Source organism: Ranitomeya imitator, chromosome 3, assembly GCF_032444005.1.
Source record: "Ranitomeya imitator isolate aRanImi1 chromosome 3, aRanImi1.pri, whole genome shotgun sequence".
Taxonomy (NCBI): Eukaryota; Metazoa; Chordata; class Amphibia; order Anura; family Dendrobatidae; genus Ranitomeya; species Ranitomeya imitator.
In genome coordinates, this window is record NC_091284.1 from 532,988,314 (window position 1) to 533,009,016 (window position 20,703).

The 20,703-nt window shown below is 43.7% G+C and overlaps 1 protein-coding gene across 2 annotated transcripts in view; it reads right to left on the reverse strand.

The window, feature by feature from the left end:
• The window catches only part of CNGA3 (cyclic nucleotide gated channel subunit alpha 3), a 154,580-nt gene that overhangs the window by 63,794 nt on the left and 70,083 nt on the right, over positions 1–20,703 (reverse strand). For both annotated transcript variants that reach the window (XM_069757815.1, XM_069757816.1), the window contains exons 3-4: positions 4,850–4,966; positions 896–1,081 (exon numbers count right to left, since the gene is read on the reverse strand). In XM_069757815.1, the coding sequence (XP_069613916.1) occupies positions 896–1,081; positions 4,850–4,966 (303 nt within the window). The remainder of the gene's footprint in view (positions 1–895; positions 1,082–4,849; positions 4,967–20,703) is intronic.

Here is a 20,703-nt window from a genome sequence, read left to right on the forward strand (position 1 = left end):
AACCCAGCTTTGTGTAGCAGTGACAGTGTCCAAGCAATTAGAGTGCCATGGTAGTATGGTGCAGGTCTGAAACCAGAACATAGGTTAAAGAGGGTCTCTGTTTTGAACAATCCCTACCTGGCATAAGTAGATCAAAATGTGTCTCCACACTAGGATCCCAGTGATCAGTTGTGTGGAAACCTGGCAGTAAGTCTTCAATTTCCCAGTACAGCAAACAAAGGCAAAATTAAATATGACACGCTACCTATTCAAATCAGAAGGTTGCCCATGTAATGCAGATAGGACATGTTCTTCAGAGAGGGAGAGGAATGCTCTTTAATGCTCCTCGGCCATCTGGCCAATACATGAGGATTCGTAACAGAGGATTTTCAAAAATACAGAATATACAACTATTTGGTATCGTGCAATTACTTCCAAACAAATGCAGTTTCCTGTATAATATTTTACATAAAAGTAAATAAATCAACAGAAAAAACACAATACACCTTTTAGTAAAACACAATGTAAGTAACAGCTTTTATGTTACCTTATTTTGAAGGGAAGGCTTTTTTAAGTTTAGGTTATGATTGGGTCCCCAGATTCTCCAGAATATTGTCTCAACATTTTAAACCAGAATCCCCTAACAATAAAACACAACGCCCCCAGGGGTTACAGAACCCCATGTTTTCACTAGGGATATCAAAACAATCATACACTGAGGAATCTCACAATAATTGCAAACTGACAACAGGGATCACACAACAAACACATACAGACAACATAATTACGGTACGTACTCTCACTAAAATAACACACTGACACCGCAGCTCCAAGAACAGGTATGTAAGAAGCATGCTGGAAAACAATAAAAATGGACCAATTGGTGCACTTCACGTTATTATTATTATAGCAGTACCTATTTGCCTTTTCCAGCCTGTCTGGATTTTGGTTTTCTATTACAGATTGTGCAAAGCTGTTTCTGCTAGATGCCTCTTTAAGCTCCGGCCCCCTAAATCTCTCTAAAAAAGAGTCTGGGCGCTGATCTTCTTGATTCAGGTGTCTCATCGCCCAGGTCCGCATTGTTAGAAGAAATCTTGACAACCTGCAAAGCATTAATAATAAATATTTCCTACTTTTTCTTTGTAATTATGTTTTGAAAGGTAAACAATTTTTTTTACAATTGGCTTTATTTTGTTATTTACAACATTTCTTTAATAAATGATGTTCGGCAAGAATCTAGAGCAGATCAGAGGTGTCTGAGAGAGATTGCCACCATTAGCAGTCATCTGCATACACCTTTTGAGTGGACAAAAAGCAGATTTTCTAAGGGAAGCTTTGTGCTTTATTCTGATGTTCGTGACTCATGTGTTCTACCCATGTTTTCACAGACAGAACACGTAACTATAGTCTATGGGGCTTTTCACGTGTCTGTGTATTTCTTAAATAGAAGAGGCTTGTCTGAATTTGGTTTGAGTCATTAAAAATGTGCACTAAAGTCCCTGTGTCCATGAAAATCATGGAAGCACACATATACTGTACATTTTTAATATTTCAATAGCTATGCTATGCAATATAAAATTTAAAAGCTAACACTTTTTTGCTAAAAGAAAATCCCCTTTGAAACACTGATGGTGAAAACGAAAACATAGATGAAAATCAATCTGTTTAATTGCATAGGTAAAAAAAATGGAAGTCTAGATTAGGCCTTACATGTGTTTGCACTTCTTTCCCAATTACCTATTTAGTTGTGATAACAGTTAAGAGGGGTTAAAATGGTGACAGGTTCCCTGTAATGGAACATTTCCTGATTTTTGCGTAGAATACAAACATTCAGAGGTACATTAGGTACCCACTCACCTATACACACTCCTCATGTTTGAAATTGCAAAACCAAGAAGGAAAATTCATTGAGCTTTGAAAATGACAGGATCGATAGATATTTCCATTATGTACAAATGATAAAAAAATGGAAAGAAAAAATCTAGTTTTATTCAGTATCTAGTATGAGCACCACGTGCAAAAGTACAACCACTTACACGCCTTGGAGTGCTTTTAATGAGATTATTAATGGTTGTTTAAGGAATATTCTGCCATGCTGAATGCACTTGGGCATAAAAATCATCAATGTCCACTGCTGGCAGCTGTCTTTGCAAATGCCAACCAATGATGTCCCAGATGTGCTTGATGGGAGACAAGTCAAGAGATGCTGCAGGCCATGTAAGCACTTTTAGGCCACACTGGCTGATCACAGCAGCAAGAGCAACATGTGGCCTTTCGTTGTCATGTTGAAACAAGTCTCCTGAGGAAAACTGGACGCCACATATCTAAGGTGTTAAATGGTGTCTACACAAGCAATCAGAGGGCATTTGCACTACATACATCCATCTACAGGTGTTATAATAACATCACCACTCTCAAAGGCTATCATGGTGCAGAGCAAAATGTCAATAGAGAGTGGAATCTGTATTGTGAATATAAAAATGTATATTTTGAGTCCATATTGAAACATTCAGAATGCATTCAGATCATTACAGAGCAGCACTGCTGATCATACATTTACAGACAGACAATGCTCACAGTGACACACTCTTGAGAACTGTTTACTTATTGTCTGAAAGCTCTCACCTCACCAACAGTTCTATGTTTCTCTATGTTTGTTGTTTGGTTTTGTAAAGCATGAAGGTTTATTTAACCTCTGTCTGTGTCTAATCCATGTGGTCTTTTCTCATCATTTGCCTGGTGTCTATGTTTCATCTCATCTTGAAAGCTGGCCACTGGACGGGCAGGGTGAAACCAGAGTTACTGAGTGTAAATCACGATATAAGGCCAGAGAAGCATGACTAAAACAGAAGCAGAAACTTGGGTACCTGTACACGTGTACAGTGTTGTGATACCTGCATAAGTGGGGATGCCCGTGCAGTGTTGTGAATTTGGTGTTGCTTCTCTGATATTCTAGACGGATGATGTTTGAAAGCCTCTTGGTGATGATGTGAGTATATGTAGTTAATTTTTATATGTACTTAATCGTTATATGCATTTAATCTTTAATGCCGTATCTGAACCTTAGTATTAAAAACTTTACAATACAGAATCAATGTCTATTCTCTTCAAAGATGATCCCCGCTTTTATTTCAGATGCAATGATAGTCTGAAGGTTAATGTGAAGACCACGTGGACAATGCCATGAGGAGGCCTTTACAATGGAATCTAACACCAATCCTACTCCCAGTATTTCCCTTTGATATGGGGTGGCAGAATGTACAATAGCTGGACCCCTTTAGTTTTCATTCCAAGCACACTAAAAGCATGGCGTTACATTGATTTGGCTGTGAACCAGTGATACAACCATTTCTCCAAAGGGTCTCCAGCAGTTTTTCAAGACAACGTCAGGCCACATGTTGCTCATGCTACTGTAAGCAGCTTCTATATTTTCATAATTTGCATTTCATTAACATGTCTATTGATCCTGTGATTTCCATAATTTCATTACTTTTCCTTTTTGGTATTGCAATTTCAATGTTGAGGAGTCAATATTACTAAATTATAAGAGGCTGCTTTAAGTTACCTTTGCTTTGGGATAATTCAGATACGATATTGGAGAATTGCATGAATACAGTGAGTTCTAAAATTATAAACTATGAGTGTCAATCATTATTTAATCAGATCAATTGGGTGTGAATTTAAGTAACAACAAAGCTTGGTCTTCCATATACATTTCTCAATAAGAGACAATGAAACAATGTTCATCATTTGCATAAGGATTTAGAAAAATATCGAGCTCTATATATTCAGTGTACGGCCGCGGGTGTACAAATGGAGAACATTTACCACAATTTATACTTTTCTGTATGTGGTTATAATATAAAATAAAATTCACCCCAATAACAGAGGCCCAGAATATTATAAAAACATCTAAAAATGTACCGTATATGCTTTCCTTGTACTGCAATTCAGTAACATGGAAATCCTACGCAAACAAGCTTATCATCTAATTAGTACAATTATTCCCCAGGCTTATGTCAGTGTTCAAAAGCCTACCATTAGGTAACTCAAAGTAAGACAGGTTTACATAAGAGGACAGCATAGAAATAAACACTGTTATCAAGCCTAAAGAGGTTGCTTATATAGAGTGTTATAAAGAAGATCCCAAATGGACAAAAGATAACTGAGCAAACATATAGCATATTTGCTGAAATGAGCAATAATGCGTAAAGCGAAAAACAAACTGTATAATTCCACATAAAGTCAATCTGATGGCACTACCAAAACAGCCTCTATCTATTGTTTCTGACTTGTTTAACAAAGTATCAGAGTAAAAGTCAGAACTAAAAGCTCTGACTATAAGTGAGATAAATTTAAGGCACTCTTCGATTTTTTTTATTATTTAGCTGCTTCCAAAATGCTTTTTCTGCTGTCTGTAATTTTTTTTTATCTAGCTCAATGCATTTGCAAAAATGTTACAAACCATTCAGAGCTATTGCTCCTGCTTCTGAAAGTTCTTTCTGCTACTCCCTTCTCTCAAAGTTTATGATATCAACATGGAGGGAGAGGGGTTTATACACAGATCTTCAGTGGAGAGGGGAGAAAGTATCTCTAATGGCAAATAAAACATTTTATAGAAAAAGAGGAAAGCACATGGAAAGGAAACCCCCACCCACCTTGTTAAATCTTTCCAACCTTTCTAATCACTTTTGAAAAATGGAGAATAAATTGTAAAACAGCTGAAAAAAACATATTTTTCTGCAAATGTTTTGACATTTTTATATATTAAAAGAAACATAAAGACATTAATACATTCTGCACAGAATGTAAGATTATCAATAAAAGCATGTCAATGTGCTGATTCACACTTATTTTCTGTGTTTAGTACCTGGCAATTCCTCCTCTTCCAGTGAATGAACTCCTGCGGGACTCTGTAAGGCCTCTTGGATCCAATGTAATAACCCGTTGAAGCTCTGATGAGGTGTCATCACACAGGGAATGAGCCCTTCAGAGTAAAAAATAAAACCTACGTCATATTTTGTTTGGGTAAGGGTTTAGAATTAAACTAAGATTGTAATACTAACAAATGTATAAAGACAATGTAAAAATGCAAGACAAATATAGCAATGTGCAAAAGTTTTAGTCAGATGTGGAAAAAATGATTTTTTATCAATTAACAAAATGTAAAGTAAATAAACACAATAGAAATCTAAATTAAATCAGTATTTGATGTGACCACTCTTTGCTTTCAAAACAGCACAAAAGCATTAATTTTTCTAGATACACTTACACACAGTTGTTGAAGGAGCCCGGCAGGTAGGTTGTTCCAAGCATCTTGGAGAACTACAGTGGCATGTAAAACTTTGAGCACCCCTGGTCAAAATTACTGTTATTGTGAACAGTTAAGCAAGCTGAAGATGGAATGATCTCTAAAAGGCCTAAATATAAAGAGGACACATCTCCTTTGATTTTAGGCAATATATATATTTACATATTTTAAATTTTGAAAATTACAAAAAGGAAAATGGGCCAATGCAAAAGTTTGGGCCCCTGCATGGTTAGTACCTAGCAGGACCTCCTTTTGCAAGTATCACAGCTTGTAAACACTTTTTCCAGCCAGCCAAGAGTCCTTCTATTCTTGTTTGAGGGATTTTCATCTATTCTTCCTTGGAAAATTCCTCAAGTTCTGTGAGATTCCAGGGTCATCTTGCATATACTGCTTGTATGGGGGTTTAGCCACAGATTTTCAATAATGTTCAGATGAGAGAACTGTGAGGGGCATTGTAAAACCTTCAATTGCACCTTTTGAGGTAGTCTATCGTGGAATTTGACGTGTGTTTAGGATCATCATCCTTTTGTAGAAGCCATCCTCTTTTCAACTTCAGCTTTTTTACAGATGGTGTTATGTTTGCATCAAGAATTTATTGAAATTTAATTGAATCTATTCTTCTCTTTACCCGTGAAATGTACCTTATGCCATTGGCTGCGACACACCTCCAAAACATGACTGATTAACCCCTATGCTTAATGGTTGGTGAGATGTTCTTTTCCTGAAATTCTGTGTCCTTCTTCTTTACACACAAACCTTTGATCATTGTGGCCAAAGAGTTCTATTTTCACGTCATCGGTCCACACGACTTGTTTCCAAAATGCATCAGTCTTGTTTAGATGCTCTTTTACACACTTTTGAAGATGAATTTTATGGTGAGGACGCATGAGAGGTTTTCTTGGGATGACTCTTCCATGAAGGCCATATTTGTCTAGGTGTCTCTGAACAGTAGAATAATGTACCACAACTCCACAACTTGACCTCCACTGTTCCCGTTAACTGCCATTTCTTAATTACATTTCGAACTGAGGAAAGGGTAACTTGAAAATGCTTTGATATTTTCTTATAGCCTTCTCAAGCTTTGTGGGACTCCACCATTTTCATTTTCATAGTGCCAGGCAGATGCTTAGAAAAACCCATGGCTGCTGTTTTTGGGCACAAGGTTAGAGGAGGTTGGGTTTCTATAAAGCTGGGAAATTTGTATCTTCTGACATTTCCTAAGGGTAATAGTGAGCAAGCCATAACCCTAACAGGCTAATTAAGGTCTGAAACCTTGGTCAAAGTTGAGTGGGCTCAACAGCTGACATGTGCCCACAATAGCTGCGGGTGGAATTCCGATCCACCCATGGCTATTAACTAGTTAAATACTTTCAATTTGATACTCCATCCCCCAGCACCTCCTCCCTCCCCTCTCATTTCTGCTGAAGACCTTGCCTCTTTCTTTAAACAGAAGATCGATACAATCAGAGAAAGCTTTGGCCCACAGTGCCCAATTCCCCTCTTAGCTGCTCAACCCTGTTCCTCCAAAACCAGCTTCTCCACCATGACAGAAGATCAGCTCTCCCCCATCCTGTCAAGATCACACCTCACCACTTGCACGCTTGATCCGTTCCTGTCCCACCTCATCCCTAACCTCACCACAATCTTCATCCCAACCCTAACACACCTCTTCAACCTCTCATTCACAACTGGTGTCTTCCCCTCATCCTTCAAACATGCCAAGATCACACCCATCCTCAAAAAGCCCTCCCTCGACCCATCCTCTGTGTCTAGCTATCGCCCAATATCTCTTCTCCCTTATGCCTCAAAACTACTGGAACAGCATGTCCATCTTGAACTGTCCTCCCACCTCTCCTCCTGCTCCCTGTTTGACAGGTTACAATCTGGCTTCTGACCCCATTACTCAACTGAAACTGCCCTAACTAAAGTCACCAATGACCTACTAACTGCCAAGAGCAAGTGACACTACTCTGTCCTCCTTCTGCTTGACCTGTCTTCTGCCTTTGACACTGTGAACCATTCCCTCCTGCTTCAGATTCTCTCATCTCTTGGCATCACAGACTTGGCCCTATCCTGGTTCTCTTCATGTCTAACAGACCAAACATTCAGTGTCTCCCTCTCCCACACCACCTCCTCCCTTCGCCCCTTGTCTGTTGGTGTTCCTCAAAGCTCAGTTCTAGGACCCCTACTCTTCTCCATCTACACCTTTGGCGTGGAACAGCTCATAGAATCCCATGGTTTGCAGTATCATCTCTACACCTATGACATGCAGATCTACCTATTCGGACCTGGCCTCACCTCCTTACTCACCAAAATCTTACACAGTCTGTCTACTATCTCAGCCTTCTTTTCTGCTCGCTTTCTAAAACTGATCATGGACAAAACAGAATTCATCATCTTTACCCAATCTCACTCTACCCCTCCACCAGACCTATCCATCAATGTCAATGGCTGCTCACTTTCCTTAGTCCCACATGTCAGTGCCTCGGGGTGATCCTTGACTCTTCCCTCTCTTTCAAGCCACATATCCAAGCCCTTACCTCCTCCTGCAGTCTCAAACTCCAAAATATTTCCTGGATCTGCGCATTCCTTGACCACAAAACCACAAAAACACTAGTGCATGCCCTTATAATCTCCCGCCTTGACTACTGCAACCTCCTACTCTCTGGCCTCCCCTCTAGCACTCTGGCAACACTCCAATCCATCCAACACTCTGCTGCCCGACTAATCTACCTGTCTCCCCACTATTCCCCAGCCTCTCCCCTATGCCAAGCCCTTCACTGGCTTCCTATCGTCCAGAGACTCCAGTTCAAAACCCTTACTATGACATACAAAGCCATCCACAACCAGACTCCTCCATACATCTGTGACATGGTCTCCTGGTACTTACCTTCACGCAACCTTCAATCCTCACAAGATCTCCTTCTCTACTCACCTTTTATCTGTTCTTCCCACAACCACATCCAAAACTTCTCTCGTGCTTCCCCCATACTCTGGTACTCTGTACCCCAACACATCAGACTCTCGCCTACCATAGAAACCTTCAAAAAGAACCTGAAGACTTACCTCTTCCGACAAGCCTAGAGCCTGCAGTGATCCTACTGAACCGCTGCACAACCAGCTCTACCCTCTCCTAGTGTATCCTCACCCATCCCCTGCAGACTGTGAGCCCTCGTGGGCAAGTCCTCCCTCCTTTTGTACCTGTTAGTGCCTTGTTTTTTGCTTATGTTTATTGTATTTGTCTATATTGCCCCTTTTTCACAATTTTGGAACCAACATTTTTTTTCTTGGGGAGTTATAAGGCTATGTTCACACTTTGATTTTTCCGCAGCAGATTTCCAAAATCCGCAGTGAAAACCCGTCGCGTTTTTTACTGCGGATTTATCGCGGTTTTTACTGCGGTTTCTTCTGCGGATTTTCATCTGCAGTTTTCTATTGGAGCAGGTGAAAATCCACAGAAAAGAAGTGACATACTGCGGAATGTAATCCGCAGCGTTTCCGCGCGTTTTTTTCCGCAGCATGTGCACTGCGTTTTTTGTTTCCCATAGGTTTACATTGTTCTGTAAACTCATGGGAAACTGCTGCAGATCCGCAGCGGTCAAATTCGCTGCGGATCCGCAGCAAAATCCGCAAAGTGTGAATATAGCCTTAGGGTTAAAAGTTGACCAGCAATTTCTCATTTTTACAACACCATTTTCTTTTAGGGACCACATCACATTTGAAGTCATTTTGAGGGGTCTATATGATAGAAAATAACCAAGTGTGACACCATTCTAAAAACTGCACCCCTCACGGTGCTCAAAACCACATTCAAGAAGTTTATTAACCCTTCAAGGTGTTTCACAGGAAATTTTGGAATGTTTAAAAAAAATGAACACAACTTTTTTTTCACAAAAAATGTACTTCTGATCCAATTTGTCTTATTTTACCAAGGGTCACAGGAGAAATTGGGCCACAGAAGTTGTACAATTTGTCCTGAGTACAATGATACCCCATATGTGGGGGTAAACCACTGTTTGGGTGCATGGCAGAGCTCGGAAGGGAAGGAGCGCCATTTAACTTTTCAATGAAAAATTAGTTGGAATTGAGATAGGACGCCATGTCGCGTTTGGAGAACCCCTGATGTGCCTAAACATTGAAACCCCCCACAAGTGACACCATTTTGGAAAGTAGACCCCCTAAGGAACTTATCTAGATGTATTGTGAGAGCTTTGAACAACTATAGTTTATAACGCAGAGCCGTAAAAATAACAATTCTTTTTTTTCCACAAAAATTATTTTTTAGCCCCCAGTTTTGTATTTTCCCAAGGCTAACAGGAGAAATTGGACCCTAAAAGTTGTTGTCCAATTTGTCCTGAGTATGCAGATACCCTATATGTGGGGGGGAACCACCGTTTGGGCGCATGGCAGAGCTAGAAAGGGAAGGAGCGACATTTGGAAGGCAGACTTAGATGGATTGGTCTGCAAGCATCACGTTGCATTTGTAGAGTCCCTGATATACCTAAACAGTAGAAGCCCCCACAAGTGACTCCATATTGGAAACTAGACCCCCCCAAGGAACTTGTGTAGATGTGTTGTGAAAACTTTGAACCCCCAAGTGTTTCACTACAGTTTATAACGCAGAGCCGTGAAAATAAAAAAATAAAAAAATTTCCCACAAAAATGTTTTTTTAACCCCCCAAATTTTTATTTTCCCAAGGGTAACAAGAGAAATTGGACCCCAAATGTTGTTGTCCAATTTGTCCTGTGTAGAAATTGCCTGGAATTGAGATCAGACGCCATGTCGTGTTTGGAGAGCCCTGATGTGCCTAAAGAGTGGAAACCCCCAATTGTAACTGAAACCCTAACCCAAACACACCCCTAACCCTGAAGACTTCAGGATCCTCAATCCAGAGTACGTTTAACAGGGCTATCTGAGACCGGCCGGTCCGATGGGCACTTCCAGAGTTTCCTTCGCAGATGGAAATCGTTGCCTACCACTAGTGCCTGTGTGTTGTAGTCCTATCCTGCTGAGCATTCGGAATAGTCCTCACAACTGCTGTTCTCGTTCATCGTTCTCTACAGCTCTCTCTCTCTTTAGTTCCAGATGTTGCTAGTTTCTCGTCCCCCAGATATGTTATGGCTGGGACGCACCCGTATGACGGGAAGGCCTGGAGGTCTTCCGGGACCCTAAAGAAGCCCCTCTTCCAATGTTGACCCCTATATCTTCATAGGAAATTTAAGGTAGACAGCCAACCTATAATTAACTGTCCTGCGGAGTTCGAAGTAAGGCTGTTGTGAATTCTGTGGCTGAATTCACTCCTGTGGTCACAAGTGGTACTGCAGCTTCTGAGCTTCCTCCCTCAGGTGTTCTGGTGAGCTCGTTAACTGCTTCATTACTTAACTCCGCCTGATGCTGCTATCCTTGCTCCTTGTCAATGTTTCAGTGTTGGATCTGAGCTTCTCCTGATTGTTCCTGTGACCTGCTGCTCTGTATAGCTAAGTGCCTTTTGCTTTTTTGTTGCTTTTTTTCTGTCCAGCTTGTCTTTTGTTTTGCTGGAAGCTCTGAGACGCAAAGGGTGTACCGCCGTGCCGTTAGTTCGGCACGGTGGGTTTTTTTTGCCCCCTTTGCGTGGTTTTGCTTTAGGGTTTTTTGTAGACTGCAAAGTTCGCTTTACTGTCCTCGCTCTGTCCTAGAATATCGGGCCCCACTTTGCTGAATCTATTTCATCCCTACGTTTTGTCTTTTCATCTTACTCACAGTCATTATATGTGGGGGGCTGCCTTTTCCTTTGGGGAATTTCTCTGGGGCAAGTCAGGCCTATTTTTCTATCTTCAGGCTAGCTAGTTTCTTAGGCTGTGCCGAGTTGCCTAGGTAGTTGTTAGGCGCAATCCACAGCCGCTTTTAGTTGTGTTTAGGATAGGATCAGGTGTGCAGTCTACAGAGTTTCCACGTCTCAGAGCTCGTTCTTGTATTTTTGGGTATTTGTCAGATCACTGTGTGCGCTCTGATCGCTAAGCACACTGTGTTTCTGGATTGCCTTCATAACACCTGTCATTAGCAAACATAACAGTACAAGGAGCCTAACTAATGATTCTCAATAGAGGGAAAGAAAAAGTTCTGACATCATTTTTTTTTTTTTTCCTGCTCTGTGTTCACTTTTTTTTTTTCCCCTAGACATTTGGGTGATTCTGGACACAGGTGTGGACATGGATTTTCAGGGTCTGTGTTCTTCAATGGATAATCTCGTTATAAATGTACAAAAAATTCAAGATACTATTGATCAGAAATCTATGTTAGAACCAAGAATTCCTATTCCTGATTTGTTTTTTGGAGATAGAACTAAGTTTCTAAGTTTCAAAAATAATTGTAAGCTATTTCTGGCCTTGAAACCTCATTCTTCTGGTAATCCTATTCAACAGGTTTTGATTATTATTTCTTTTTTGCGCGGCGACCCTCAAGACTGGGCATTTTCTCTTGCGCCAGGAGACCCTGCATTGAGTAGTGTCGATGCGTTTTTCCTGGCGCTCGGATTGCTGCACGATGAGCCTAATTCAGTGGATCAGGCTGAGAAAAATTTGCTGGCTTTGTGCCAGGGTCAGGATGATATAGAAGTATATTGTCAGAAATTTAGGAAATGGTCAGTACTCACTCAGTGGAATGAATCTGCGCTGGCAGCTTTGTTCAGAAAGGGTCTCTCTGAGGCTCTTAAGGATGTCATGGTGGGATTTCCTATGCCTGCTGGTTTGAATGAGTCTTTGTCTTTGGCCATTCAGATCGGTTGACGCTTGCGCGAGCGTAAATCTGTGCACCATTTGGCGGTACTGCCTGAGGTTAAACCTGAGCCTATGCAGTGTGATAGGACTATGACTAGAGTTGAACGGCAGGAATACAGACGTCTGAATGGTCTGTGTTTCTACTGTGGTGATTCCACTCATGCTATTTCTGATTGTCCTAAGCGCACTAAGCGGTCCGCTAGGTCTGCCGTCATTGGTACTGTACAGTCCAAATTCCTTCTGTCCATTACCTTGATATGCTCTTTGTCGTCGTTTTCTGTCATGGCGTTTGTGGATTCGGGCGCTGCCCTGAATCTGATGGATTTGGATTATGCTAAACGTTGTGGGTTTTTCTTGGAGCCTTTGCGGTGTCCTATTCCATTGAGAGGAATTGATGCTACACCTTTGGCCAAGAATAAACCTCAATACTGGGCCCAGCTGACTATGTGCATGGCTCCTGCACATCAGGAAGTTATTCGCTTTCTGGTGTTGCATAATCTGCATGATGTGGTCGTGTTGGGGTTGCCATGGCTACAAACCCATAATCCAGTATTGGATTGGAATTCCATGTCGGTATCCAGCTGGGGTTGTCAGGGGGTACATGGTGATGTTCCATTTTTGTCGATTTCGTCATCCACCCCTTCTGAGGTCCCAGAGTTCTTGTCTGATTATCAGGATGTATTTGAAGAGCCCAAGTCCGATGCTCTACCTCCGCATAGGGATTGTGATTGTGCTATCAATTTGATTCCTGGTAGTAAATTCCCTAAAGGTCGATTATTTAATTTATCCGTGCCCGAACACGCCGCTATGCGCAGTTATGTGAAGGAATCCCTGGAGAAGGGACATATTCGCCCATCATCATCACCACTGGGAGCAGGGTTCTTCTTTGTAGCCAAGAAGGATGGTTCGCTGAGACCGTGTATTACCGCCTTCTTAATAAGATCACTGTTAATTTTCAGTATCCCTTGTCATTGTTATCTGACTTGTTTGCTCGGATTAAGGGGGCTAGTTGGTTCACTAAGATAGATCTTCGTGGTGCGTATAATCTGGTGAGAATCAGGCAAGGAGATGAATGGAAAACTGCATTCAATACGCCCGGGGGTCATTTTGAGTATCTAGTGATGCCGTTCGGACTTGCCAATGCTCCATCTGTGTTTCAGTCTTTTATGCATGACATCTTCCGTGAGTATCTGGATAAATTCCTGATTGTTTACTTGGATGACATTTTGATCTTCTCAGATGATTGGGAGTCTCATGTGAAGCAGGTCAGAATGGTTTTTCAGGTCCTGCGTGCTAACTCTTTGTTTGTGAAGGGATCAAAGTGTCTCTTCGGTGTGCAGAAAGTTTCATTTTTAGGGTTCATCTTTACCCCTTCTACTATCGAGATGGATCCAGTTAAGGTCCAAGCCATCCAGGATTGGATTCAGCCGACATCTCTGAAAAGTCTGCAAAAGTTCCTGGGCTTTGCTAATTTTTATCGTCGCTTCATCTGTAATTTTTCTAGCATTGCCAAACCATTGACCGATTTGACCAAGAAGGGTGCTGATTTGGTTAATTGGTCTTCTGCTGCTGTGGAAGCTTTTCAGGAGTTGAAGCGTCGTTTTTGTTTTGCCCCTGTGTTGTGTCAGCCAGATGTTTCTCTTCCGTTCCAGGTCGAGGTTGATGCTTCTGAGATTGGAGCAGGGGCGGTTTTGTCACAGAGAGGTTCTGATTGCTCAGTGATGAAACCATGTGCTTTCTTTTCCAGGAAGTTTTCGCCCGCTGAGCGTAATTATGATGTGGGCAATCGAGAGTTGCTGGCCATGAAGTGGGCATTCGAGGAGTGGCGTCATTGGCTTGAAGGAGCTAAGCATCGCGTGGTGGTATTGACTGATCATAAGAACTTGACTTATCTCGAGTCTGCCAAATGGTTGAATCCTAGACAGGCTCGTTGGTCGCTGTTTTTCTCCCGTTTTGACTTTGTGGTTTCGTACCTTCCGGGCTCTAAAAATGTGAAGGCGGATGCTCTGTCTAGGAGTTTTGTGCCCGACTCTCCGGGTTTATCTGAGCCAGCGGGTATCCTCAAGGAAGGAGTCATTGTGTCTGCCATCTCCCCTGATTTGCGGCGGGTGCTGCAAAAATTTCAGGCGAATAAACCTGATCGTTGTCCAGCAGAGAAACTGTTCGTCCCTGATAGGTGGACTAATAAACTTATCTCTGAACTTCATTGTTCGGTGTCGGCTGGTCATCCTGGAATCTTTGGTACCAGAGAGTTAGTGGCTAGATCCTTCTGGTGGCCATCTCTGTCACGGGATGTACTTACTTTTGTGCAGTCCTGTGGGATTTGTGCTAGGGCTAAGCCCTGCTGTTCTCGTGCCAGTGGGTTGCTTTTGCCCTTGCCGGTCCCAAAGAGGCCTTGGACACATATTTCGATGGATTTCATTTCTGACCTTCCCGTTTCTCAAAAGATGTCAGTCATTTGGGTGGTCTGTGATCGCTTTTCTAAAATGGTCCATCTGGTGCCCTTGGCTAAATTGCCTTCCTTCTCTGATTTGGTACCTTTGTTCTTTCAGCATGTGGTTCGGTTGCATGGCATTCCTGAGAATATTGTTTCTGACAGAGGTTCCCAGTTTGTTTCAAGGTTTTGGCGAGCCTTTTGTGGTAGGATGGGCATTGACCTATCCTTTTCCTCGGCTTTCCATCCTCAGACTAATGGCCAGACCGAACGAACCAATCAGACCTTGGAAACATATCTGAGATGTTTTGTTTCTGCAGACCAGGATGATTGGGTGTCCTTTTTGCCGTTGGCTGAGTTCGCCCTTAATAATCGGGCCAGCTCGGCTACCTTGGTTTCTCCATTTTTTTGCAATTCTGGGTTCCATCCTCGTTTCTCTTCAGGACAGGTTGAGTCTTCGGACTGTCCTGGTGTGGATTCTGTGGTGGATAGGTTGCAGCAGATCTGGACTCAGGTAGTGGACAATTTGATCTTGTCCCAGGAGAAAGCTCAACTTTTCGCTAATCGCAGACGCCGTGTGGGTCCCCGACTTCGTGTTGGGGATCTGGTTTGGTTAACTTCTCGTCATATTCCTATGAAGGTTTCCTCTCCTAAATTTAAACCTCGTTTTATTGGTCCATATAGGATTTCTGAGGTTCTCAATCCTGTGTCTTTTCGTTTGACCCTCCCAGACTCCTTTTCCATACATAATGTATTCCATAGGTCGTTGTTGCGGAGATACGTGGCACCTATGGTTCCATCTGTTGAGCCTCCTGCCCCGGTTTTGGTGGAGGGGGAATTGGAGTATATTGTGGAGAAGATTTTGGATTCTCGTGTTTCTAGACGGAAACTCCAGTATCTGGTTAAATGGAAGGGTTATGCTCAGGAAGATAATTCCTGGGTTTTTGCCTCTGATGTTCATGCTTCCGATCTTGTTCGTGCCTTTCATGCGGCTCATCCTGGTCGGCCTGGGGGCTCTGGTGAGGGTTCGGTGACCCCTCCTCAAGGGGGGGGGTACTGTTGTGAATTCTGTGGCTGAATTCACTCCTGTGGTCACAAGTGGTACTGCAGCTTCTGAGCTTCCTCCCTCAGGTGTTCTGGTGAGCTCGTTAACTGCTTCATTACTTAACTCCGCCTGATGCTGCTATCCTTGCTCCTTGTCAATGTTTCAGTGTTGGATCTGAGCTTCTCCTGATTGTTCCTGTGACCTGCTGCTCTGTATAGCTAAGTGCCTTTTGCTTTTTTGTTGCTTTTTTTCTGTCCAGCTTGTCTTTTGTTTTGCTGGAAGCTCTGAGACGCAAAGGGTGTACCGCCGTGCCGTTAGTTCGGCACGGTGGGTTTTTTTTGCCCCCTTTGCGTGGTTTTGCTTTAGGGTTTTTTGTAGACTGCAAAGTTCGCTTTACTGTCCTCGCTCTGTCCTAGAATATCGGGCTCCACTTTGCTGAATCTATTTCATCCCTACGTTTTGTCTTTTCATCTTACTCACAGTCATTATATGTGGGGGGCTGCCTTTTCCTTTGGGGAATTTCTCTGGGGCAAGTCAGGCCTATTTTTCTATCTTCAGGCTAGCTAGTTTCTTAGGCTGTGCCGAGTTGCCTAGGTAGTTGTTAGGCGCAATCCACAGCCGCTTTTAGTTGTGTTTAGGATAGGATCAGGTGTGCAGTCTACAGAGTTTCCACGTCTCAGAGCTCGTTCTTGTATTTTTGGGTATTTGTCAGATCACTGTGTGCGCTCTGATCGCTAAGCACACTGTGTTTCTGGATTGCCTTCATAACACCTGTCATTAGCAAACATAACAAAGGCCTAGAGTCAGTTACTCCCGCGGTGTTCCGGCCACCGGCTACGCGCCTCAGTAGGATGTTGCCTCGGTCTCACGGCATGACTCCTACTGGTACTCCTTTGTGCTTGATCTCGTTTACACTGTTCCACAATATCCTTCCCTTCGTGTCTCTTTCTTAGGATACCGCCGCAAGGTAGTGCAGGCGCGGTTCCATTACGTTCTGTTCTGTTCGCTAGGCACCTGCCAGGTTCCCACGCCTGACAGGGACCCGCCTGTGTCTTCTCCCTGCAACACCCCCTGCCACGGGATGTTGCCTGAATCCAACCCAGTCAGCTTCTGACTAACTTCCTCCCCAACCCCTAGTTTTACCAGTGTGAGGAGTGGCCCAATAAATAAAGCCTTTTTCTCCCCCTAGTGGCCGGAGTGTGAAGTGTAAAGTGTTCTGGTGATACCTGGTCAGGAGAACTCCTTTAGTGCCATCAGACGTACCATCACTCCCCTTAGTGGCAGAGCGTAAATATGTGTACTTTTATTGTTTTTTTTTAATTATTTTGATAAAGAAATGTATTTATGGGAACAATATTTTTTTTTCTTTATTTAAGAATTTTTTTTTTTTACACATCTAAATATTTTTTTTTTACATTATCACATTGCCCCAGAGGGGGACATCACTATATACTGACAGATCGCTGATCTGACACTTTGCAGAGCACTGTGTCAGATCAGCGATCTGACGTGCACTGCTCCTGGCTTACCAGCGCCTGCTCTGAGCAGGCGCTTGTAAGCCACCTCCCTGCAGGACCCGGAAGTAGCCACATGGCCATTTTGGATATGAGGCCTGCAGGGAGGGGACGCTCGGTACAAGGTGAGCACATCGCCTTGTACCGAGGGTCTCAGGGAAGCCCGCAGGGAGCCCTCTCCCTACGTGATGATTCCCTATGCCCCCGGAACGCTGCGATCATGTTTGATCGCAGTGTGCCGGTGGTTAATGTGCCGGGGGCGGTCCGTGACTGCTCCTGGCATATAGTGCCGGATGTCAGCTACGATAGTCAGCTGACACCCGGCCGCGATTGGCCGCGCTCCCAGTGGGAGCACGGCCGATCGCATATGACGTACTATCCCATCACTTGGAATTAAGTCCCATGTCACCTCGACAGGATAATACGTCATATGGGATTAAGGGGTTAAAAAAAATAAAAAAAATAAAAGTTCAAATCACCCCCCTTTCACTCCATTCAAAATTAAACAATAAAAATAAAATCAAACATACACATATTTGGTATCGCCGCGTTCAGAATCGCCCAATCTATCAAATAAAAAAAGGATTAACCTGATCGCTAAACGGCGTAGTGAGAAAAAAAGTAAAAACTCCTGAATTTTGACATTGCACAAATTCTACTGCATGATGGATAAGTATCTACCTTTATTTCTTAGCATTGAAGACATCAAAAATTGTCAATGTTTAGGATCGTTGATGCAATGGTCGGCCAAGGAAATTTAGTGCAACAGATTAAAGATACATTATACTTACTTCCCTTCAAAATTCAGATGCTGATAAATTTCACCCTACAGCAAGATTTTACTTTTCCCTCACCAGAGGCGGAGCTAAGGGTTCAGCTCAGGGGGGTCGAACCAACTGAGTGGGCCCCTAAACCTTGATTACAACTATGGTGACACACTCTAATCATGGGTATAGGGGGAACCTCAGCAGATGATCCTGCTGTAATTGAAAATATATAATGGCCCCCGCATTAGCCCCCACGTTGTATCTCCCTAGAATTCTGGTCTCTGTCCCTTTCTGTGGGCTGCAAATTGCAGATAATAAAAACAACCAGTAAATGCGTATAGACTCCACCATATGGGAATAGGTCCCTGAATGAATCCAAGTAACCCTAAAAAGAATACTCTTTTCTGGCCAAGACCCTAAAGAGGTGAATGGAAAGAAAGAGGAAAGCAGAAGGGGGGAGGTAAAATATCACACAATGAAAGAAGAAAGTGCGCGCCCCTGTATGTCATCTCTTCTTTTTTTCCCTTCTCCCCATTTGTGGGCCATGTTATTCAGACTGAGTATACATATGCATCTATATGTGATTGTGATTATACTCACCTACTGGCTGTTCCCATTTTTATTCTATTTGGCTCTTCATCATATATATATTTATCCTCAACTTTATGGGGATTTTTTATTGTTTATACTAGATGGTGGCCCGATTCTAACGCATCGGGTATTCTAGAATATGCATGTCCACGTAGTATATTGCCCAGCCACAAGTATATTGCCCAGCCACATAGTATATTGCCCAGCCACGTAGTATATTGCCCAGCCACGTAGTATATTGCCCAGCCACGTAGTATATTGCCCAGTCACGTATTGCCCAGCCACATAGTATATAGCACAGCCCACGTAGTACGGCATATTGCCCAGTCACGTAGTATATTTCCCAGCCACATAGTATATAGCAGAGGCACGTAGTATATTGCCCAGTCACGTAGTATATTGCCCACCACAGAGCCACGTAGTATAGAGACTTAAAAAAAACAAAAACATATACTCACCTATAGCCCGTTGAAGTCCTGCTGTACTCACCCTCCGCCGCCTTTCTCGCTCCTCTCCATGCTCCCGGACCGCTCCATTGCAAGCGGCAGCTTGCGGTCCCGTCCCAGGGCTGGTGTGAGCACAGGACCTATGATGACGTCGCGGTCACATGACCGACCGTGACGTCACGGTAGGTCCCTGTCCCACACCAGCCCTGGGAAGGGAGAGGAAGCTGCCGCTTGCAATGGAGCGGTCTCGGGAGCGTGGAGAGGAGAAAGGTGGCGGAGGGTGAGTATAGCAGGTTTTTTGTTTTTTTTTATTATTTTTAACTTGACATATTTCTACTATTGATGCGGCATAGGCAGCATCAATAGTAAATAGTTGGGGACACACAGGGTTAATAGCAGCGGTAACGGAGTGCGTTACACCGCGGGCCGTTACCGCTGCCATTAACCCTGTGTGAGCGGTGAGTGGAGGGGATTACGGAGCAGGCGCCGGACAGTGAGTGCAGGGGAGTAGGGGAGGGACTAATCGGACTGTGCCCGTCGCTGATTAGTCGCGGCAGCCATGACAGGCAGCTGCCGAGACCAGTCAGCGAACGAATAACCGTGACAGAAGGACAGACAGACAGACAGAAGTACCCCTTAGACAATTATGTATATAGATAAATGGCATTTTCATGTTTGTTACCTTGTATTTACTGATATGAGATAAGACACATTGGACTGATAGGACCCTGACCCCGGCAACAGGACCACATTACAAGAGATAGAGAGAGACGCTGAAAGCGAGACAGAGAGAGCGAGACAGAGAGCGAGACAAAGACTGAGCCAGAGAGACTGCCAGAGAGAGACTGAGAGACAGAGACTGACAGAGAGACAAACAGAGAGAGAGCGAGACAAAGACTGAGACAGAGAGATTGCGAGAGACAGAGACTTACAGGGAGACACAGAGAGAGACTGACCCTGAGAGAGACAGAGACTCAGAGAGAGACAGAGAGTGAGCGAGTGAGACAGAGAGTGAGCGAGCGAGACAGAGAGTGAGCAAGCGAGACAGAGTGAGCGAGACACACAGAGAGACAGAGTGTGAGCGAGACACACAGAGAGAGAGAGAGAGACAGAGAGTGAGCGAGACAGAGAGTGAGCGAGACAGGGAGCGAGTGAGACAGAGAGCGAGCGAGACAGAACGAGACAGAGAGCGAACGAGACAGAGAGCGAGCGAGACAGAGAGCGAGCGAGACAGAGCGAGCGAGACAGAGAGCGAGCGAGACAGAGTGCGAGCGAGACAGAGTGCGAGCGAGACAGAGTGAGCGAGACACACAGAGAGAGCGAGACACACAGAGAGAGCGAGACAGAGTGAGCGAGACAGAGCGAGCGAGACAAAGCGAGCGAGACACACAAAGCGAGCGAGACACACAGAGTGAGCGAGACAGAGTGAGCAAGACAGAGTGAGCGAGACACACTGAGAGTGAGCGAGACACACAGAGAGAGCGAGACAGAGAGCGAGCGAGACAGAGAGAGAGCGAGACAGAGACTGACAGAGACAGAGACTGAGAGAGAAACAGAGAGAGAGCGAGACAGAGTGAGCGAGACAGAGTGAGTGAGACAGAGTGACAGACTGACAGAGAGCGAGACAGAGAGTGAGACAGAGACTGACAGAGACATAGACTGAGAGAGAGACAGAGAGAGACTGACCCTGAGAGACAGAGACTCAGAGAGAGACAGAGAGAGCGAGACAGAGTAAGCGAGACAGAGAGAGCGAGACAGAGTGAGTGAGACAGAGTGACAGACTGACAGAGAGCAAGACAGAGAGCGAGACAGAGACTGAGACAGAGCGAGACAGAGAGCGCGAGAGACAGAGAGCGAGTG